The following is an 18,474-nucleotide window of genomic DNA, read 5'->3' as shown; positions in this document are numbered from 1 at the left end:
TGTAAAAACATTCAATGTTAACTTAATTACTAAAATAATTAATTTATTTAAAAACGTTCTCACAAAACACTCACGATGCTTTATATGAATGACTTAATATAGTAACTATAATGTAATCAAAATTTAAACTTTTGTACATACTTTTACTGTTTAATACAAATACATACCAGTATTTCATTTTATTATTAAACCTAGGACTAGTATTTTTTTTTTTCTTTTTTCCTTTTTTAATTTTCCATAGCAAGAATATTCACATTTGCTTAAAATTATTCAAAGTATTTTCATTAAAAATATTTTACATCAAGTGAAATGATTGTCTATCATATAATTATATAAATTTAAATATCGTAAAATTATCGAATCATGTTATTTAAATTTTAAATAATTGTAAGCAAATATGCAGAACATATTATTGGTGATCATCAAGTTACATAACTGACACGGTCGTTTATTTTAAGTATTTAAGAAGATATAATTACTTTTTATGTTTGGTGGATGGAAAACGTTATTTCGAAATTTAGGAACAATTGTTGTAGCAAACATGTGTTTAAAAAAACACACATCCTTGGACTTTTATTGTTTTCAAATATATTCGGAAATTGGTCCTTGGTAAACACACGCTCTTGAATGATAACTCATTCAAACGTATGCTTTTTACATATAAAGGCACGTGTTTATTGTTGTATATCACCAACTTATTTTTTCTATTTTTATTGAGTCGTTTCTTAATGCATCTATAGTGTTTAAGTCATTATTGATAGAACACTTTAACTAATTTCGATAATCATCGGTTTCATTATATACAAGTTTTCTTACTATTACTTTCTTTTGCGTCATTAAGAGTAAAAAGTTAAAACGGAAGTGTGGTTCCCTCGTACGAGCAAAAATGGTGGCATATCGCGTGTTAGAGTCTCTAGCCAAGCCATGTATAGTGCTGCTGATACAGCCCCTTTTCGAGGCATTGGTAGTGTCCTGAAATATATACAATGAATTTATAAATATTTTAACAATAAAAATCTAAGAATGCATTGTCACTTACATAACAATTAAATTAGCTTTCATCGAATTTTCAAGCAACAATTCTCGTAAACGTAAATGCCTATTCGTTTTCTCTTTCATAGCAAGTAGTTCGGAATCTTTAATGACATCTGAAAGAAATGCAAATAAACGATAAATTATGTACGATATTCATTTAGCCAGAACTAACGTAATATTATTTAAATAGTTATACCATCGTCTGTCGCTTTAGGGTCATCTGTTTGTTGAAAATTTGTTATTAACAAATCAAAGAAACTTTTCGTGTTCTCTTGTGCCGGTTTCGAAATGTCTGATATAACTTTCAAATCAGAGTAATCTATCCGGAATTTTGATAAAAGACTTGCCATACTAGAAAATATAATTGTAATATTAATAATTTGTTCAATCTATCCTTGTCTATGATGGTATATGCTTCATTACTTACTTTCTTTGTTCGTATTCTAGTTCAGAGTGTTTGTTTGCAAGCGCGAAAACCCTCAACTTACTATTCGACCAATTGCGCCTTGTACTGATAATGTATGGTAACAAAAGCGTTAAACCACCATCATCGTATAACCACCATACATCGATTGTACCTCTTTTCTGTTTACGTTGAAATTTTGTTACAGCGTTAAGTATATCTTTCGCTATCGGTATGATATTTTGTCGATTCTCGCGTTGATCTTCCACTGTTGGATTAGGGTATTCGTTGATCGTTTTGGAACGTCTTGGTGCCGGACTGCCAGGAATCGAAATGTCCGATGTGCTACTAGCTGCGCAAATAAATATCAATTATCAGTGACTATTCGCTATAACGATAAATTCTAGCAAAGTTTCAATTATTTACATTTAATTTCGTTTTATTCAAATGCAAAAAGATGTCACAAACAGTTTTCAAACCTTGACTAAGCTGAGAGAAACTTTGATTTCCTGGTAGAGAGATTGGCATATTTTTTTTTTGTTCTTCAATGTCTCCTATAACCGCACTGTAATCTAAACCTTCGCTTATTCGAAGGAGCGCTACTGCTATGTGCATATCCAAGGCTTTACTGTATAAAAAAACGAACAAAACGAAATGTTCATACTTCGCAAATAGGTGTAGGATGAATCGATATATTCTAATTTATGATACGCGAAGGTACATACTGCATCACGTTAAAGTACATATTCAAGTTTTTCCGTGGACACGTTATCCAATCTTGCTTGTAGCCCATTAACAAAATGTTAGGCCTCATTTTTCCCAAACCTGCAGCTTGCAAAAGGGAAGTAGCACCATCCTGAAAACTTGCCCCATCCACCAAAGAATAAAATGCTTTAATTTTATTTGCTCTGAACCAAGAAGTACAATTTATGACCATGGAATTGCGCGTTTTATACGATATCGGCGTCTGAAACCAAAGAAAATGCGTTGAACTTTGCGTAACTGTAATTTTTTTTACAGTCAATATGAATCATACCTCGATAATATGACCACAAATAAATAAGCTATTATTCTTGGTAATGTGATGCGCAAAATCGACGAGTGACGATCGCGTGCTTGGGCTACCAGTGAGTACTAAGAGCTGGGGCCTGTAATTTTTAACGTGCTCTTCGACTCTGTCTAATTGTTGGACAGCAGTTAAAGCGTTATTGTATGTTTGGGCCTGCGTAGTCGAACCCCAATTTACATCTATAAAATATCATTTCCATGTACCTTACAAACATCAGACGCGTACAATATGTAAATCATTACCTGGTTTTCTATACGAGACTACTAGGTAAAGTGCTAAAACTACGCATAAAGTGATTAAAGCTGTCCACCATGAGATCAGAAACATCACAGAAATACAGAGGATAGCACCAGCGAGACTTAGCCACATATTATAATACTAAAAAGAGAGAAAGTCGTTGTTAACGTGGGCGATTCTTTTTATTAAAAACAAAAACTAATTACGTTTACCTTAAATGTTGGTCGCCAACCGATCGGTTTGGCCAGCGAAGCATGAAAAGTGCTGAAGTTAATGAGAGTGTAGGCAGCCAAAAAGAAATTTGAGATCAAAGGTGCTATGGCATTTAATTCTCCTAAAAGGAAAGTCATATTTTACGTTGAAGAAATATTTAATCGACGAAAGGAAGAAACGAATCGTAACGTTTACCGATTAAAATAAAACCAACGGCAATAACGAATGTAAGAATGTAGCCACGAATCGGTTCTTTGTCTTTTTCACCACTGAACCATGCTATTCCAGGGTATAATTTATCGAGACAGAGCGCTTGAAATACTTTAGGCGCCGATACTAATGACGCCAAAGCACTTGACAGTGTGGCTGCAAAGCAGCCAGCATAAATAATTGGGCCAAACACAGAAACCAATTCGATCACCTAAACAATTATTGAAGAATATTTATTAAGTATAATAATGCGTTTATTCTTTGTAAGATATTGTAAGAAATACCTGAAAACTATTGTGGCTACCATAAGGACAATTGCCAGTACAATTAAATTTCGTACCGTACATGCTCCAAACTATTTCGCTCGTATTTATAGTAGCAATTGTAGTGATTTCTGTAGTCTCGTTACTTGCGTTGAAAGGAGATATGGTAGTGTACGAATTATTGAAAACGTTCGACAAGTCGTTAACGTTGCCCGAAGCGTCTCGCATAACTGATCCCCCTACCATAAGTGCCATAAGAAAATAAGAAATTGTCGTCAAGAGAATCGCCAGTAACGTTCCCTTGGGAATAGCTGTTTGTGGATCCTATTAAAAATACAAACGAATCGGATGAGCAAAAGTATACATCGAGGCCTATTTTAAACGATTCGTGCAATACACAAGTAGAATTACTTAATCTTAAACGTTTAGTGCGTATATTTTCGACAAAGTATTAATAACTAAAGCGATCTGTGAATGTTAATCGCGCGTAATCTTAATAATAACAGTGTCAAGATATACCCTATAGTCGAAAGGACTAAATCACCTTCAAATCACCGGATATATTCGCACCTGCCAGGATACCTGTTGCCGCTGGAAAAAAGATAGCCAAGACTGAAAAGAAACTATGTTCCACCCCTTCATAGTATCTATAGTCCGGATAAAAGTTCTCCGTGAATAGATCGGCTGCAAACACGAAGGAAATAAGATAGAAATTTTTGGAGTTGCAGTCTGTGCAAAAAATATAAAATTGTGATAGTCGAATTAAAGTAAAGATATCACTTTAATTTCACGTATAATTAGATTGGTGCATGTGTGTGATTATCACAGCCATTACCATTGTATCCTATAAATCCTTTCGCTCTCTCCTGGTCGTCTTTTGGTCCAATAAAAGTGCCGATCATGAAATCGACGATAGCTACCAGGAGTATAACGAGCAAACCAATCTGGGCCTTCGCCTCCCACTCCAAACCGATCATCACGATCACCAGAAGCAGAACTATCGTGACGCAACCTGTTGGAAGAAAATAATGAAAACCCCGTACACTTGGGCAATGCACGATTTTTATATATTAACCTATGATTCTGATATCCGTGTTATCGCAATCGACGATGCAGATCCCGTTCGCTTTGAGACAATCGACCATGCTTTCGCAAAAGCCTACAACGTACATGGAGCAAGCGACCGCGTTCGCCAACGAGAATATAAGCCCTATAGCTCCTCCGAATTCTGGTCCCAGCGATCTGGAAATCATGTAATACGTGCCACCTGCGGGAAACATTTAATTAATTCCCATCGATCTACCTCGTAACGACGCGAGTTCATTAGAGTCGGTTCAAACTCATTTGGTCGCTCAAGGCCATCACCCTGACCGTGAATCGTGCCAGACACAACTTCTGCTTTCACACGATGACAGAACGCGTGTGAGTGTGCAGATTTGCGCAAGACTCCAGACATGGTAGTGGGGGATAGCTCTTCAGTGACCCTGAAAGACCAATTGATTCTGTTCCGACTACAATCCGCCATGCTCGTCGAACAACCAACGCAAACTTAAAAACTAAAATTTATTTTTTTCTCTTTAATGTCAGCGAGATCAAAAATTGTAATCGTTAAGAAAATGTAAAAAAAAAAGAAATTTTTTATTTTAAATTATCAAATAAATTGTTCTTTTGAAGCAAACGATTCGTTATTATTTACCTCCTTTGATGAGTCCGTTTGTGCTAATTGCCGACATCGACAGTGATGTTATTGTAGTCACTGCTGTCGTTGTGAAAATCAATAAAATAGCTTGCCCTAAAACCACCGTGGAAAAATGATGAATTATTAATTTATTAGTCGATCGCGTTCAATTTACCAATGAATCTTTCCCGGTATTCGTGCGTTGGGACTGTTTCGTTCGCTTATGGCGCCTAGGCACGAATAGAGAGACGATTCATGAAATGGTTTTGGAATTAATTACGAAGGAAATTATAATTTACCTATACCCGCCTGAGCAACGACCCACGAGAGCCGTAGAAACAGCATCACCCCCCAAATATTGAGAAGACATCTCAGCAGAACACCCTGAATCCATCCGAATTTGAATCCTGACGTCGGTGGCTTCACGTGTTGTGCTATAGGTAACGTGTGCGAGCCTGAGCTCTGGAATAACCAATTGAAAAAGACTAATTGTATTTTCTAATGTTTGAGTTGCTGTTACTTCCGTAATCATAAACTTAAAGACATACAAATGAACGCGTTGCAAACTACGTAGATGACTCGCGACTTATCAGAAGCAATATTTGTTTAATTTGATACGTTTCAAATTTTCTGGAGAAAATTATTAAACATATAAATCTCAAACTTTGCAGATATATTCGTTTACGTTCAGTAGAATGCTATAACTTACAAATTCGTAGACCACGATTAAATATGTCGATCGAATTTATTTTCAACTCATTATCATTTCAAACTTATAATTTATTTTACTTAAATGTGCAAGTGTACATTTACTAATTCTTTCTTCAAATCTCGAACAATTTTATCATTCGTATGTGTATATTTTCATTTAGTTCGTCGTTTTAAAAAGCAAATAGCCACGAAAGAATGTACGCGTTCCGTGAACAGATTGTGAGATTGAAAGTGTTCCGTGACTGAAAGAGATTGGTAAACGCTGATCTAGACCATTCAAGTTCAAACTAAATCATTGTTCCAGATACACTCCGCAGCTAGGAAAGCTCGTTACGATTATGTATAAACTTTCGTCCGGTTAGCGATGATTCGGATAAACAAGTATTTATAGAATTAAACTGCAGAACTTGCCGAGAGATCTGCAGATCTCTCTACGTAAGCGTTACGCGTAAATTGAGATTTAGAGGTGGTTATCGGCATTGAAGGTGATTCGTCTAGAGGAAGGGTCGCCAGTCGACCAATGAAGACTAACGATTTACGTAACAATGCCTCACATGTCGTACATTACACGTCGCCCAATGTTGAGATACTTTTTAGGAATTCGACTTGGAAATCTCGCGGGATCGCGATCAAACGCGACGCATTCGACTCGATAGTTGAATTTTATACGGGAAATGCTTTCTCCTTACACGGAAAAAAAACGAACGCAAGGACTAGAGAACCTTCAAATTGTAGCGCGAAAAAATTGGAATAAAAATTTAAATTCACGGAAGTAGTAGTAGTAGTTTAGAAAAATATTATTAAAAGGTATTTTAATTAAGGTCACGATCGATAGAATATTGATTGGCAGCTTTAACATTTTCAGTATCAAGCTTCGCGCGAGAGTTAAACAACGTTCTGCGAGTCAACACGGATCTTAAATACGCATTGGATCTTGACCAAACAAACGTTTCTGGAAGCCTTAGGAACGATCGAGCGTGTAGAAAATAATCGGATCACGCTCTCACAGAAGTCATGGTGAAGTCATCAAGATTAGGGGTACGAGAATCGTTCGTATAAAATTCAGGTACTCTCAAGGTTGATACTCGAAAGTTTCGATAAACTGGAAACGCGATTTCTTTTGAAGGAAATAATATCCGGTCCCTTTGATCAACGAAAACTGCATTTACAGAAGAGGAGCACGACCGTCAGGCGGTTCAAGGGTACGCAAGCCTTCTCAACTGGCTTATAACTCTTAGAGAGACGATTATTTCATCCCATTATTCCCCGTTATATCCTCGAATATCGTGCCTTGGACTCCGCTATAATTGCGAAATTATTCTTACACGTCTGCGCGGAGCAGATCTCGCCGCAGCTTACCCTCCGTGGAAAAGAAACTCATCGACGTTTTGCAAATTTTACAGTAATTTTACAGAAATACAGTAGAATATGGATTACTGTATTATAGGGCAGATTTTTACTCGCTAAAAACAAATCTGACCGTACGAATGGCGAGAAAATTCATGAAACGCAACGCGATTTTCTTATAATCGACGAAACTTTTTATCTCCTTTATTATTTTCACCGTCACCGAGGAAACTTATATGCTAATTATGTATACCTGTTTTGCAACGATGTAACCGGGCACTAATTAGTAATATAATGTCATACGTATGTGTCTCTAGAAGCGTAAACAACAATTTAATGAGAAAAATTTCTCAGATTCCTTGAACATTCTCCCTTGACCAGAAGCGCGTTGTATAATAAATTCGCGAGACGAAGGAATTTACAATCTATTGCACGGAGAAATAGTTTAGATGCTGAACTACTAAAGCCATTAAATAAAAATGTAAAGTTTATTTTAAAAAATGACTTATCGCGTTTTTAATACGCGTATTTCTCATAAAATTGTTGTCTGCGACGATGGTTCTCAGTCCTATTGTACAAATACAATCCTTGGGATATTTTGTACCGTTTGCAATCAGCGCACTGCAGACTCGTGAACTCTCACGAGACTCTCATACGCTGCTGTGGATCATACGTCGGATGTGATCCGCGAATACACGTATGTAAGTACATGCGACGCCGTAAGTGAATTACGAGCGCGTTGCACGAAAGAAAAGAACGACGAGGAAAGGAGCGCTTCTCACGCACTGTTACACGCGCTCGTGTGAGTACCAACACGTCGACAGAATACGTGGTATAATAGTCAAATAATAACAAACGCTTATCCCTCGACTCGTAATGTATTCGGAGCACGCGTTTTACTGGTCCTATTGACACTCTCGTTGAGCCACGCATGAGCCACAATTCGGATTTACGATTGATATTTCAATTTTCGCGAGCGCACACTTCCGCCGTTTAGCTCGTTTTGATCGATCGATTTTTATTATTGACCCCGTGCAATCGAAGCAAGTTGCGTTTCACCAAGTCTCTCTTTTCTTAATGCACTCTTCGTCGCCAAGGGCATTTTCCATGGTCTGACTCTCGCATCGTCGTAGGCGATTTCCATTATTAAGAAGGAAAATTGAACATACAGCGTGAGCTAAATAAAATGCCGCAAACCGTACTGTACGAAACCGCTGCAAACTATCGTTTTTATACAAGGGGACTATTTATTTCAATTTTTCATCGTGATAGAATATACTCTATTCTTTCATAGAAAACACATCAGCTACAAATGCTAACTAAAGGGACTTAATATACTATAATATAATATAATATAATTAAAATATTCAGTTGTTCGTTAACACATTTGATTTTTTATCAATTATATAGATGTATATGTTTTCGAAAATATCTGAGCAACAGGATTTATTTGAATTTCTAGAATCAACGGAGTTGTAGTCGTTCGAAGAGAACTGTGTCGGGCTAGCAACGAACCATAGGTATATTTTCCCCAAAATTTTACTCGACGTCCATTGTTGGTGGATTCTGGTTTAGAAATAGGGTCCTACCAGACCTCTGACCCTTCCAGGTATATATATTCTATTATATTTTTCCACTCCAAAACGCATACATTCAAACCCAATAACAATTGGAACTGCTTCATTGTTCAATAAGTAGTTCAACGAATAAGGTTGTGCAGCTTGATAAATCGTCGATAATTTAAAAAATGAACAAAAGTTAACTGGAATCTGTGCAAACTATTTGGCCCCTATAACTTGAATTTATATAAATTGACTTTTATCGCTCGACCATAATATACTTGCTATATACATAGGCAATTGTCAGTTGATAATTTTTTTTCGTTCGTGTTGCTATCGTGTGACTTAGGTTGGGAGGACGGCTTAATACTAAATTCCTGTTTCGTTGGTTCTAGCCATGAGCATTTAATCTCCGATCATGGTATTGTCAATTATCTACTTTAGTTAAAATTAACCTTTTGCGAACAGATAAGATACTCTTACGCGTAAGGCGCAAAAAGTGAATGAAATCACAGAGTTTTATCAAATAAATTTGTCGATATCAACGCCTATATGCGATTGAAAACATTGGAGAGCGCTCGAAAATTCTTTCCTTATAAAAACGAAAGGTAAAAAGGTAGTCTCGATGGATCGTGTTTGGTTTTATTTTCGTTATTCGATGTAAAACCACCAAACGGAGGACTCGACGACAGATTCAGTGCCCTCGTGTGTACTCAGTGGCCGTGAACGAGGCAACCACTTCGAACGAAGCAGCCCCTATAATGGTTGTAATGGACGGCCACAACATATTCGCCTCGAGGAACTGTTGCATCGGTAAGGAGAGAGAATAAGTTACTAATAAATTGCATAATGCAACTAAGTAGCGAGCCTCAATCTTGTACAGTCACTAATGCAAAGCGTAGACTCGTGACTCTGTCTTCGGCACGGTTGCGAAGGGCTTAATAAGATCTTCATCCATTTTGAAAATGTATAACCAGCAATACAGGACGTGAAAATTATTTTACATCTGAAGTGTGGAACACCACGATAACGGACCAAAAGGAAGAAAACTCTAATGCAGTTTTATTTCTACATGTTTATAGAACACGATGAAAAGAAAATAGAAACAAATTGATATCTAAACTGTTGGATATCGGGGAATTGTGCTTCGAGTTTTGGAGGTCAATTTCTATAAATTCGAGTTGACCAAGTAAGTGCTTGTGCAGCTTCGAGTTAACTTTAAACAACTAAATATGTATCAATTGTATTTTACGATGGCAAAGGTCTTCGTAACCACGATGTCTAACACAATAGTTTCTCTTGTATGTTTCATACATAGTTATTCTTTTTAGGTTTCTTGCATTGGACCAATCGTTTCTGTTTCTTTTGTATATCCGTCCGAGGAAACCAAATCCAGGTCCCTTCCTTTCAGAGTTTCCATGTAATGATAATACTCAAAACTTTGGTAACATGTGCGAGACCGATCTTGGCGACATGTGGTCAATCGATCGATGGTTTCCAACTTTCAAATATCCTTTCCCACGGAGAGAAACAGACATGCACAGTGCATACAGACTCAGAAGAATCACAATGATCGCTAAAGAAGAATTTCTTTCATTTCGTCCGAGATAAATATAATAATGGTAACGAGTTTTTTTTTTTTAAACAGCATAAGAAATATTGGAATACGAGAAGTATAAAAAGAATTTTCTTCGACTATGATAACAATTCATTGCAATTATGATTCAGTTCAGTGCCTCGCGAGTCCCTACACATTTACTTTTATGAGATCATTATCGTGTCCATTTCTTTCTCATTCTTCGGTTTCCTATTTTATCCGAATTGTAAATTGTTTACGTTTTCCTAACTATAACCGTGGCACCTCGACTTAGGCCTCGGGTCAAGGGGACCACCTTTGCAGAATTATTCAACCAGTTGCGTATCTCAACAAATATTTATTCAAATTTGTTTAACACCGGTGCAATTCATAATTCATCGCTAGCCCAGAATGTTAGCTGTACTCGATACCAACTTCTCGAACAAATATTTCAGTGGATGAGACAGACTTATGGCATTTATGATTGTTCAAGTGATGCTTTAATTGTCCAACCGAACGTGGGGGTCTCTATTTGAGTCTGTTATAAACCGTGAATTTTCGCTAAATTAAACTTAATTCTTCCGAGATATTCCAAGGTCCTGGTACGGTTTTCTCACTCTATAAAAATTCTACATAACTATGCAAATTAATTAAGATTATAAATTTAGTACCTCTTTTATTATCCTTAAATTTGAATATTTCGTTTTACAAATAAAAATTTACCGTTTGCTTTTTTTCCATATGAACAGAGAAAGAGTTAGGAAAAATGTGCATTTAATTAGTTTGATTAATTGCCGGAGATATCGATTGTAATGGTTACGCAATTTACTAGAACCGACGTATAGTTAGAAACAAAACTTACTTATTTTAATGAAATTCATTTGCGTACTAGCGTGTCACACGTAACCATTTGCACAGTACTTGCTTGTGCTACGTGACACCTTTACGAATTTTCTTTAAATAAGATTCTTCATGATCCTGCTAACGGAAAGTTTTTTTATTTCGTCGTGTGAAACGTGTGCGTCCCATTTCCCTTCGAACGTGAACAAGCTTTCGTTCAACGGCGGTTAACTTGTGTGAATGTAACTTGATGAACAGCTTTTGGAGTCGATCAATTCGATACGAACAGTTTGAGGCAGCTTTCTATGCTGACATTGTGGGCATTACGAGCAACAATGAATCATATGTGGACACTAGGAACATTTGTAAGAAATTATAAATAGTAAATATGGCGATTGAAACAGTAAAGTCACGTACACGTAACAGTGGCCGCCAAAGTGTTGAGTAGATGATGTACAAAGGAATTCAAAAGGCTTAGGAATAGGAGAGGGTGAAATATGTGAAAGTATATGTTTGAACTGTCTTTTGCACGGTTTGAAGTATATTTATATTTATTAATATTTTAATTATTCAAACACATTTATGTAAACAAATGCATATCAAAAAAATATATATAATATAAAATGAATAATATATATTTTAAAATTTCATAACTCTTGGGGGTGGGGCATTGCTTCTGCTGCTGATAAAAGTGATACGTAATTGATGATAGTGTTGAGTAGATAATGAGTGAAATGAATAATCGTTGAGACTGGTGGGTAGCTAACGAGAATCTGTTAAAAGTGATATCTATTTCTGAATCATGTTTCGATCCAATAATCGGTTCAGCTGGGCCTATGATTAGCCCTCGTGGGATTTTCTAAAAATCGTATTCTATAAAAAGATTTTATGGTGACTGACAGTCGTCGTCGGGTCGAAACGGATAAAGCCGAGTCGGAGGATTCTTCAATTGGCGCAGATTAGCTGTTGTCAAACAGGAACAATAATGTTGGACCTCGGAGATACGAATTAGAGAACAATTCGAGCGTGAATAGTTTCGAAACATTCGTACGATGTAATTTAATTACAACTCCTCTAGTTTCTATCTATTAATTTTAATACCAGTTCGTGGAACGCGGTACTTGCTTCTTTGTGTCTTCCACGAATCAGGTTCGTTTCGATCAATTCATAAGTACGGTAAAATTAATACGACTTTATTAGTTATTCTCTTTTTCTAATTTCTATGTTGGTAATTACATTTCAAATTAATTCAATATAAATTCTAGAATTAAAATTTTTGCGTTACAGTATAATTGGTATAGAATGTTTAATTATGACTAAAATCAGGTACAATAAATATCGATTGGTAGAAATGGGCAAAATGTTATTTGAATAATACGTGACAAATAAGAGCATAGATTGATTCGTTAGCGACATTTATTGCACATTATAGAGATCAGTTTTGATTTATTTAGAGCAAGATATAATTCATTCTTCTATCGATGTCGTAGTTTCTGGTTCTACGATAAGTGGTGAACATAACTTCAAGTTATAACAATGCCTGCAGTTTGCTAGGAAATACCACCCGCAGAATAAACAAAGATCGTGCGATCAATCTTTCTGCAAAGTTTACACGAGGCACTCGAGAAATTGTACCGATTTGGAATCGCCAGTCATCTTCGATATTAAAGTGCATTTTGTAACAATGAAGCAATGGTTAATTATAAAGAAGCTGTTACACGGTGATCCAAAAGTGTAAATGATGCTTAACTCAAAAACGTATAAATAATCGAAGAAATCCGCTTATGGAAGAATGAAATTCGTCGCGATAGAGGGGTAAAGGAAATCGATGGTTCGCGGTGGTATAATGTCCGGTTCCCACAAAAATTACAGAAAGGAAACACGCGTGAACGCGTCGCGTGCTCGAAGAACTTTACAATCGTAAAGAATACTAAGCGCGTAACAACGTACACCGTCGCGAGCGTAATGAGTACAACTACCGACGCATTGTAAAACAAAGAACTAGTGGTCCTATTAATGGTCAAGTATCATCATCCTTACCTTGTTAAGCAGAGTGGGATTGTGAAGCTCGTCCAAGGATGGCCTGTGAGCAGCCTGGATGCTCATGATGTTCCTGTAATTGTCCAGCCTGGGCAGCGCCTCCCTGGTCATGTGCCTGAGGGACTTTTTGGTCTCTTGTTCGCCAAGAAGACTAGCACGACTTTCGAGACTATCGACACGATTCACGTGAAACCTCGTTCTCCTCAAGGGATTCAGTTCCACCGTCTCGGGATCGATGTCTCCGCTTATACCGTTTTCGTGAGCCATTTTTTCACTTTCCTTGGTCGCTTCCTCTGTTCTACTCAAACTATATCCCTCTATCCCTTCGTTACTATTCTACTCGTATCGGATAATCGATCAAGTTCGATTTGTCTGGGTGTAGTTTGATCAAAGGATCCGACGATTTCACCAATTTCCTCGACGAATCACCGATTTAATAATTACAGCCTCAGACCAGAGCTTCCTGTTAACAATCGTTGTACGACGAAAGATGTTAATTAAACTGTAGGGTGCGGCTATTTGTTCCGGTGACAATAAGGAACAGAGAGGTGATTACAAATCTTTGATACTTGGTAGAAAGGGCTTAAAGAGACCCTTCCGTTTCTTCGAATATGAATTGTTGACCTTGTTGAATTCTTTTTTTTTAGCAAATCTGACGTGAAATCGACTTAGTTCTCAACGTTGCGGCCTGTCTCGAGTTTCAGCAAAAATCTTTATTTGGCCTACAATGATGTATAAAGTATCTATTGCTTCTAGTGCTGAACAATATAGCTCAATAAAAATCTCTCATTATTTTGTATATTGTTTTTTATTTCAGAATAACGGTACAGCCTGCCATGTCCCATACTCCAATAATCTTCGAATAGCGAAGTAATCGGATAATTTGTATTCGGATACGGAAGCCTCTACTGTACGTATCAATATTATCGAATATTTTCCATGGTTGATTTATCCATGATACGAGACATAAAGATAAATCATTCGAAACGCTAATAAAAATTCAACCTTTCTAGAATGATCGTGTTGTATTCGCGACGTTTACGTAATCGAAATAGTAAAGGAAGTCTCTGCATCGTCGATATCTCCCGTGATCGCAATCGCCAGGAATACCGAACAAGTACGTGAAAGAATAATATAATAGTTATCTGCGCTATGTTTTCTCGGTAATTACAGTCGAATTTGACGTCCGTGGAAGTTCAAAGCAAAGTCTGCGGTCGTTCCATCCCCTATAACCGGTTCGTGTTGGAAAAGATCGGCGCCCGATGCCCTTGGCTCTCGAGTCACAATTAGTTAACAACTGCCGCGTAGGCTTGTCAATTATGAAATTACCCTTGTTTACAACACTCCACACATAATTACTGGCTCTCGACGGGTTAATGCATGGGTGATCCAGTTATCGAATTAATTGTTTCTCGTAACGCCGTAAAAAAGGAAGATGCTTGAACGAACGAGAAACTTTATTTCTCTCCGCGTGAGTGAACGCAGAGATTCAGAGAATCAGATATTTAAGAGAAGAAACACTTTTTTTATATGCACGATCATTTTATAAAAAATTAGTTCGCGTATAGAGAACGAAATTTGAATTACAGGAAGTCCAAGTTGTTTTTTAATAACTTTTAAGGAAATATTCACTTGTTGGCACCAAAGATTGCCTGTTTAATAGTGATAAAGAAAATATTTTAACCGCACCGCCAATTCACGATCGTTAAAAATAATTTTTTTCCTGTTTAATCGAAAATTGTTGTCTTCCTTTACGAGCCTCTGCCGCGAGAAACGAACGGAAGTCGTCGTACTCGTGTTTTTTAACTGTTCTTTGCTTTGTCTAAGGTAACACATTATTTTGCAATTTCGTTTCTTCGACGATGAATTTTTATTCGTTTTCGTATTGATTGTTCACTATTTTATAAACGATGAAATTTTCGTGAGACTCCGGGAACAGCGAAGAAATTCTCTATGAAATTCGTTAAGGTGCTTTATATAATACTGTTACTGGACCACACCTACGTAATAGAACTTTTTATTAAAACTTTTGCTAGAAATATATTTTCGTATATTGCGTACATAAAATACGTGCATGTATTTATGAATATTAATCAATATTTTTATTAATTTTATTTCGAATATTTGTTATCGTCGTCATAACTGCATAGTTAATAATTACTAAGTCGAAAGAATGTTTATTCTCGTACCTTCTATTATTTCTTTCGAACTTCGTTACAGTATGCAATTACAAGTAATATCGTATATAAATGCTACGCGTTTTTAAAAGAGTTACTGCAAAATACACATTTTTATACTATTTCATTAGATGTTTGCATTTATTGAAACTTCTATTATTAAAATTCGAAATACTACATAATTTACAAATTTACGTGCTCGTGTTAAAATTTGAATTACACCGATTGTCTAATTCACGTGATGGTCTTCGTATCTTCATCCCGTCTCGATCTTCTCTCTAATAAATAATTCTTTTTCAATAAACAAGCTGTAAATTTCAAAACGACATTGTATACGTACGATATCCTAGAAAACTACTTGGATGCAACGCTATATAAAGTCAATCATCTCACGAACGCAACAAGCGAGCATATTTTAAAAGATATTGATGGCCAATAGCTAGACTGTTTTAATAATTGAACAAATATTATACAGGCTGTTCGGCCACCCCTGGAAAAAATTTTAATGGTAGATTCTAGAGGCCAAAATAAAATAAAAATCAAGAATATCAATTTCTTGACTGAGGCTTCGTTAAAAAGTTATTAAAAAATTTTAAATCATTCTGAAAAAATTATTTTTAGTTCTGGGGGTCAATTACAATCATTTTTGGTCATTACACATACCCCCGAAATCCTACACATTTTCGAGAAAAAAATTCCTCACCAAAAATATCATTTCTGGCCAGAAATGTCTGCCTGAATTTTCATGCGAATCTTTAAAACGTCATAACTCCAGAACGGATTGGACGATTTTAACGTTTAAAAAAGCAAACTACGCGTATTTTGATGGAGAATATGTACAAATCGCAAAAATATTCGAAAAGTTGGTCCTTGACCCCGCAAAATGAGAAAAACCCGATAAAAATGGTCTAATTTTCAAACAGCCATAACTCCTACAATAGTGAATATATTTCAATGAAACTTTTTTCTGAAGTAGAGCTCATGGGTACCTACAAAAAAGTATTAGACAACTTTTCTGTAAGGCGTCAAACAAAATTACTAAAAATGAAAAAGGAATTTTTAAGAAAAATCGACAGGGGGTAGGTGCTGAAATTTTCCGGCGAAAGTAAAAAATTTCAAATCGTTTTGAAAAAATTATTTTTAGCTAGGGGGGTCAATTACAATCGTTTTTGGTCATTAGACATACCCTCGAAATCCTACCCACTTTCTAGAAAAAAATTCAGTACGGGCGGAACTTTAAACGTTAATATCTTTTTAACGAAACCTCCATCAACAAATTAGTATTCTTGATTTTCGTCTCATTTTGGCCTCTAGAATCTCCCATTAAAATTTTTCCCAGGGGTGGCCGAACACCCTGTATAGCTATTTGAATACTACAAATGATGGAAATTATTAGTTTAGTTTCCGCTGGAATAATCTTTGCCACAATTGTGAACATAGTGATTTAAAAAAAAAAAGAACTCAAAGCCGAAAAATGTGAACGCGTTAGATTTTCTTTATCAAATTAAAAATGTAATATAGTAGGTAGTCTCAGCCCTAGTCTCGTTCCGGTCGTCGTGCTTTGCTACAAACGCAGATCTATGTTTCGTCACATTATTCTCGCACGAGGGGGAAGACCGGTATATGTATAGGTACATCGTCTTTATACGAGTCTCCCAACAAGAAATCGCGTCGTATTCAACCGACGAAACAGAAGCAAAATATTTGATCCTTCACCTTTCCTCCCAGTCCCGTTTAAGGGTCCTTTCGAGTAGAACAGGGTTTCTGTAAGGTATCCGATTCCCCCATAACCTCACGCCATGAATATTCACGCCTCTCGAGCTGTTCACATCTGTCCGCGAGATGTGTTTGACGACTCTAACATTCGAAGCTTTTCAAAAACATGTCCAACGGCATCTCGGGGCAACGTGGATGAAAGCCGGTGCTTTCTCAGCTCGTTTCCACGATCGCACGATGGAAACGTGTCCCTTTTCACTGGACTCGCACTGAACGAGAATTTTCTTGGAGCCGGTGCACACTACTTACGCGTTCACAAGCACGTGTGACTCCTGTCATACGTACTCGTGCGATTTCAGAGACTCGTCACTCCTTGACGCGTCCAGTCGTCACTATATCCCGTGTACTACTGACGAAACGTCGCACGAATCATCATTCCCTTTTGCTTGAGCGCGCGTACACGACCGCGCGCGCATCATGTAACCCGATGACATGGATGTTGACCGCGTAAGGGGAAAATCACCAATTCCGCTATACCTTCGACTTTAAACGATGTACAGACTATCGATATTTGCAAGATGTATGTTTGCAAATTCCATCAACCGTCTTTTCTACAAAAAATGATCAATAAGAAAGAGAATCGACCAAAACCGTGAGTAAATCTCCAATAATCCTCCAAACGTATGGGGTTACTTACGGCATCATCTTGGTTTCGCGCGCCATGGCACTTGACAGCTGCGCGAAATAGATGCGCAGGAATATTATAAATGACAGACGATTTAACCCTCTATAAAACAAATTATATTTGGTTCTGACAAAAAATTATACGATAGAACACTAACACAGCACTGCAGTGTGAAGTGCGTCTATCAAAGTTATTATTCGTACGCAACCGGTTGCATGTTAAACAGTAAAATAATTATATTATTCTTATTTCATTATGACCCAATATAGTGACACGTATCAAAATTAATTCTACAAACATAATGAAATATATTTAATAAATGATATTTTGAATTTTACATATTTCGAAGACATCGTTGTTATTTCATAACAACTTATGGGACTTCTCATGTAAAGGTTACGCGTATTAAAGCTAAGTATCTATTATATATCGCGCAACTATAAAGCGCCTAGACGCGAAACCACAGTGCGTATTATGAAATAGGACAGATTACAACAAGTGAAGGTGTTCGTAACTTTCCCTTTACGTGACCAAAATTGTGTCACTAAGTGTTGTATCCAACCATATGTTATACACATATAAAGCAGTTTATCGTAAAAATTAGCTTCGGACCCCAATAAGTCTAAATCCGTCACTGTATCACGCACGTTCTTGCAGTGCCGGTGCAAGCGGTTCTTTGAACCTTCTTAGTGATAACTGACCCATCCATTTTAAA

General features: G+C 36.7%; 1 protein-coding gene across 2 annotated transcripts; it reads right to left on the bottom strand.

Moving 5' to 3' along the window:
- Window positions 1-203: 203 nt before the first annotated feature.
- On the bottom strand, window positions 204-18,415 carry Ncc69 (sodium chloride cotransporter 69). Of its 2 annotated transcripts, XM_076784452.1 has the most exons (18): window positions 17,075-17,900; window positions 13,182-13,644; window positions 5,408-5,570; window positions 5,127-5,222; window positions 4,506-4,697; window positions 4,266-4,442; window positions 3,975-4,114; window positions 3,452-3,754; window positions 3,153-3,378; window positions 2,957-3,078; window positions 2,750-2,885; window positions 2,475-2,686; window positions 2,164-2,405; window positions 1,918-2,066; window positions 1,463-1,790; window positions 1,232-1,386; window positions 1,040-1,148; window positions 204-972 (listed from the first exon to the last, which is right to left on the bottom strand). In XM_076784452.1, exons 2-18 carry the CDS (start codon window positions 13,446-13,448, stop codon window positions 837-839), a joined length of 3,153 nt encoding a protein of 1,050 aa, XP_076640567.1. In that variant the 5' UTR covers window positions 13,449-13,644; window positions 17,075-17,900; the 3' UTR covers window positions 204-836. The 2 variants fall into 2 exon arrangements, with proteins under 2 accessions (XP_076640567.1, XP_076640568.1); XM_076784453.1 differs by lacking the exons at window positions 204-972; window positions 1,040-1,148; window positions 1,232-1,386 and having other exon boundaries at window positions 1,525-1,790; window positions 1,865-2,066; window positions 17,075-18,415.
- Between the last annotated feature and the right edge of the window lie 59 nt (window positions 18,416-18,474).

The sequence above is a fragment of the Colletes latitarsis genome, chromosome 3 (assembly GCF_051014445.1).
Source record: "Colletes latitarsis isolate SP2378_abdomen chromosome 3, iyColLati1, whole genome shotgun sequence".
Taxonomy (NCBI): Eukaryota; Metazoa; Arthropoda; class Insecta; order Hymenoptera; family Colletidae; genus Colletes; species Colletes latitarsis.
This window is presented reverse-complemented; position numbering and strand designations above follow the sequence as displayed.

What these genes read in the sequence shown, in the direction of transcription:
- Ncc69 (XM_076784452.1), bottom strand. Translation starts at nt 13,448, where the DNA reads ATGGCTCACGAAAACGGTATAAGCGGAGACATCGATCCCGAGACGGTG. An exon ending in CGTTGCTCAGGCGGGTATAG is followed by an intron (nt 5,223 to 5,407) that starts GTAAATTATAAT and finishes CGGTGGTTTTAG; the next exon opens with GGCAAGCTATTTTATTGATT. An exon ending in CTAGAATACGAACAAAGAAA is followed by an intron (nt 1,387 to 1,462) that starts GTAAGTAATGAA and finishes TATATTTTCTAG; the next exon opens with TATGGCAAGTCTTTTATCAA.